At 33.7% G+C, this 3,063-nt stretch overlaps 1 protein-coding gene across 1 annotated transcript; it reads left to right on the top strand.

The window, feature by feature from the left end:
• The first annotated feature begins 1,246 nt into the window (after window positions 1–1,246).
• LOC106770196 (protein FAR-RED IMPAIRED RESPONSE 1-like) lies at window positions 1,247–2,408 on the top strand. The gene is made up of 2 exons (XM_014656020.1): window positions 1,247–1,273; window positions 1,977–2,408. Exons 1-2 carry the CDS (start codon window positions 1,247–1,249, stop codon window positions 2,406–2,408), a joined length of 459 nt encoding a protein of 152 aa, XP_014511506.1.
• Window positions 2,409–3,063: the final 655 nt, after the last annotated feature.

Below are 3,063 nucleotides of genomic sequence, written 5' to 3'. Positions count from 1 at the left end.
TCTGATGACGTGGCAAGGAGAAAATTGGAGGAGATTCAAAATTAGGGTTTATTTGTGAAATTTTCAGATTTAGGTAATTTGAGAGAGAATCAGCCTCCACCGTCAAGTGAGAAAGTCGACCTCGTTCCAACCAGCCGCCGGAGTCCCACCGCCGGAGTGTTGTCTTTCCTCCACCAAGTGTCGTCGCAGTGCCGACGTTCGAAAGCAAAACTTAGACGTCGTCGTCTTCTCTCCTCCCAACCACCGTGCTGCCGCTTTAGTGTCGACGTTCGAAGGCAAAACCTTGACGGTGTCGTCTTCAATCCTTTCAACCACCCAGTGTTGTCGTAGTGCTGCCGCAATGCCGCCGGAGTACCTAAGGTCTTTTCTTTCTATTTTTGTGTTAAAAAATTGAAATAAGTTTGCTAACGCTAAATCTATTCTATTTGTGAGGTTGTTGTATTTACGGCAAAGAGCATGGTTTAGGCTTAGGTGATATGTATCGACCCTTGTGCTTCTATTATATATGTCCTATGTGATTAATTAGAATAGTTATAATTACTGTGTGGGGAGGTGAAACTCTAGTTGAATTGCATTGACATTCCTGGTTCAAGGCATCTCTAGATCACAGTACAAGACCTGATGCTCACAGTCCAAGACTTGGCATATTGTAAAGTTTATACTTGCAGTCTCATAAACCAGAACAAAGCAAGAAAAGATATGTATATTAAATGAAAATAGTGATTTTATTCTTTGCTTATAATTTCACGATTCTTATATAATAGTAAAAGCTGATGTTATTGATCCATGCTTGTCTACAAATTATAAGATGAGAGAATCTTAATTACAAGTTAAGGCACAATTTAATTTATATTTTAGTTGTAGGACTTTCCAAACGAATATAATCATACATAATTCCTTGAAATGGAGTTTTATTCATTATTTTTTCAACAATTAAAAAAAATTATTTTTTTAATTACAGTATTTTTCTCACGAAAAGGTTGTCAGTGTTGAAAAATATAATCTTCCTTGAAATTGAAGGAAATAATAGAAATTTGAAGTAAGTAGGATGTGAATGAGGATAACTGTGTGGTGGGGGGTTGAGATTAGAACTTGTTTCTGTTGAGAGAGGATAACGTGAACAAAATGAAAGAGAAAGTGTTGTCTCCAAAAAACGTTTAAAATATTTGTGTCCAAATGTTTTGTTTTCTTTATCTTTTTCTTCCTCTTCGTTTGTTTTTGTGGGTTTATTAAAAAGGTTACAGCGATGGAGGTGAGATGGGAAGCCCAAGAGGTTAGTGAAATCAGAGATGGAATATTTTGGTGGACACTGTTTTAAAAACATTTTTTGGAATTTTTAATTTTTCTATTTAAAAAATAATAATAGTTTTTTCTTCACTGTTTCAACTTTTTAAAGAAAGTAAATATAATTTGTTGGGTATGTTTCGAGAAGGAGAGATGTTGCTGTTATACAGATAAGATGTCTTCCATAGTTATGTGTCATCTGAGAGAGGATAGAAAAAGGCCAAACTTTATATTTTAATTATTATTTTTTCTAATATCATTCACTGATTTCATAATTCACTGATTTAAAATGTTATACTGTATATTATACATTTTTTTTATGATGTATTGAAAATATTTTTTTTTATTATAATAATGTTTGGAACATGGAAATACACCAATTGTGGTTATGATTTTCTCTGGTCATGAACATTAGTGGTCTCGCAAAACTAATTTTGTTGTTATAATGTTTTAATGTTTGCTTTCATTTACCTTTCATGTTCTTGTGATTTTGGAGTAGGTGTAAGAATTGGATCTCGTTGTCACAAAATATTCACACAATGTAATTGGAAGAAGTTACTTGTGAGGTCAACAACAATTCCATTCAGAATGTCAATGATAATGTCCCTAAAATTCATATGTGGTTTGACACAATTGAAGAAGTCAAGAGTTTTTATACAAATTATGCTGTGAGATGCGGTTTTGGTGTTCAGATAAGGACTTCTAGGAGAAATAAGAACAACGAGTTAAACTTCATGAAATTAGTGTGCTCTAAGGAAGGGAAGTACCTATCTCCCATTGCTCGAGAATGGAAAGCCCAGCCAAGTCAAAAAACTCAATGTCCTGCTGGAATCACAATTGCTATGAAAGAAGGAAGATGGCAGGTGAGAACAGTTATTAATGAACACAACCATGACACGTGTCCGAATAACTCCAACCGCATACATGGTAATCGAATACTTAATATGCATGCGAAGCACACCCTTAATATGAATCATGATGCTGGTGTTCACATTAACAAAAGTTTTATATCTTTGGTTAATGATGCCGGTGGATTTGAAAATGTTGCTATGGGCCAGGAGAGCGCTTGGCATAAGCTATCACGCCATAAATTTTTAAAAAATTACAAGAAAATTTCCCATTAAGGACCAAAAGTTTCTCGACATTGGAAAACATATATAGCTTGACCTGAGATTTAGCTAAACCAATCCTCCATTTTGTGTGGGAATCCTGAATCAAACACATGATATGAAAAAAATACAATTTCAACATTTAAAGCATAGACAAGCTTAGAAATGGAGAGCAAGTTATTCTCAAAATCTTTGGAACATAATCTAAAATAAGTTTCCCATTAAGTTTGACTTTGCTAATATGAGTTGTAATAACATTTGAATTATTTGGAAGATGCACATGTATATTCTTGATGATTTTATATGATAGGAAATTTTTCAGAGAGCAAGACACATGGTCAGTTGCTTTTGAATAAAAAATCCACATACTTTTATCTTTTATACGGGAAGAACTTACGAAATGTGTACTTGGCTGGAATAGATTAAAAGTGACGATGTTTAATGAGAGTTTTTAGCACCTTCCTCTCTAGATCTAAAACGAGGGAGGAGAGTTTGATATTGCTGTGTCAGACGCATGTCCTATTCACCACCACCATGCTTTGCTTCTCTTCATGTATATTATCATTGATATTTGGTGGGATAAACTTAAATTTTAGGGTTTTATTAATAATTTTGTTTAAATCTTATTTTATTAGTTTTGGGTCTAGTAATATTTAGTTTGATTTGATAG

The sequence above is a fragment of the Vigna radiata genome, chromosome 8 (assembly GCF_000741045.1).
Source record: "Vigna radiata var. radiata cultivar VC1973A chromosome 8, Vradiata_ver6, whole genome shotgun sequence".
Classification (NCBI taxonomy): Eukaryota; Viridiplantae; Streptophyta; class Magnoliopsida; order Fabales; family Fabaceae; genus Vigna; species Vigna radiata.
Note: the sequence above shows the minus strand (reverse complement) of the source record. Positions and strands in the feature narration are given on the sequence as shown.

What these genes read in the sequence shown, in the direction of transcription:
- LOC106770196 (XM_014656020.1), top strand. Translation starts at nt 1,247, where the DNA reads ATGGAGGTGAGATGGGAAGCCCAAGAG. An exon ending in TGAGATGGGAAGCCCAAGAG is followed by an intron (nt 1,274 to 1,976) that starts GTTAGTGAAATC and finishes TTTGGTGTTCAG; the next exon opens with ATAAGGACTTCTAGGAGAAA.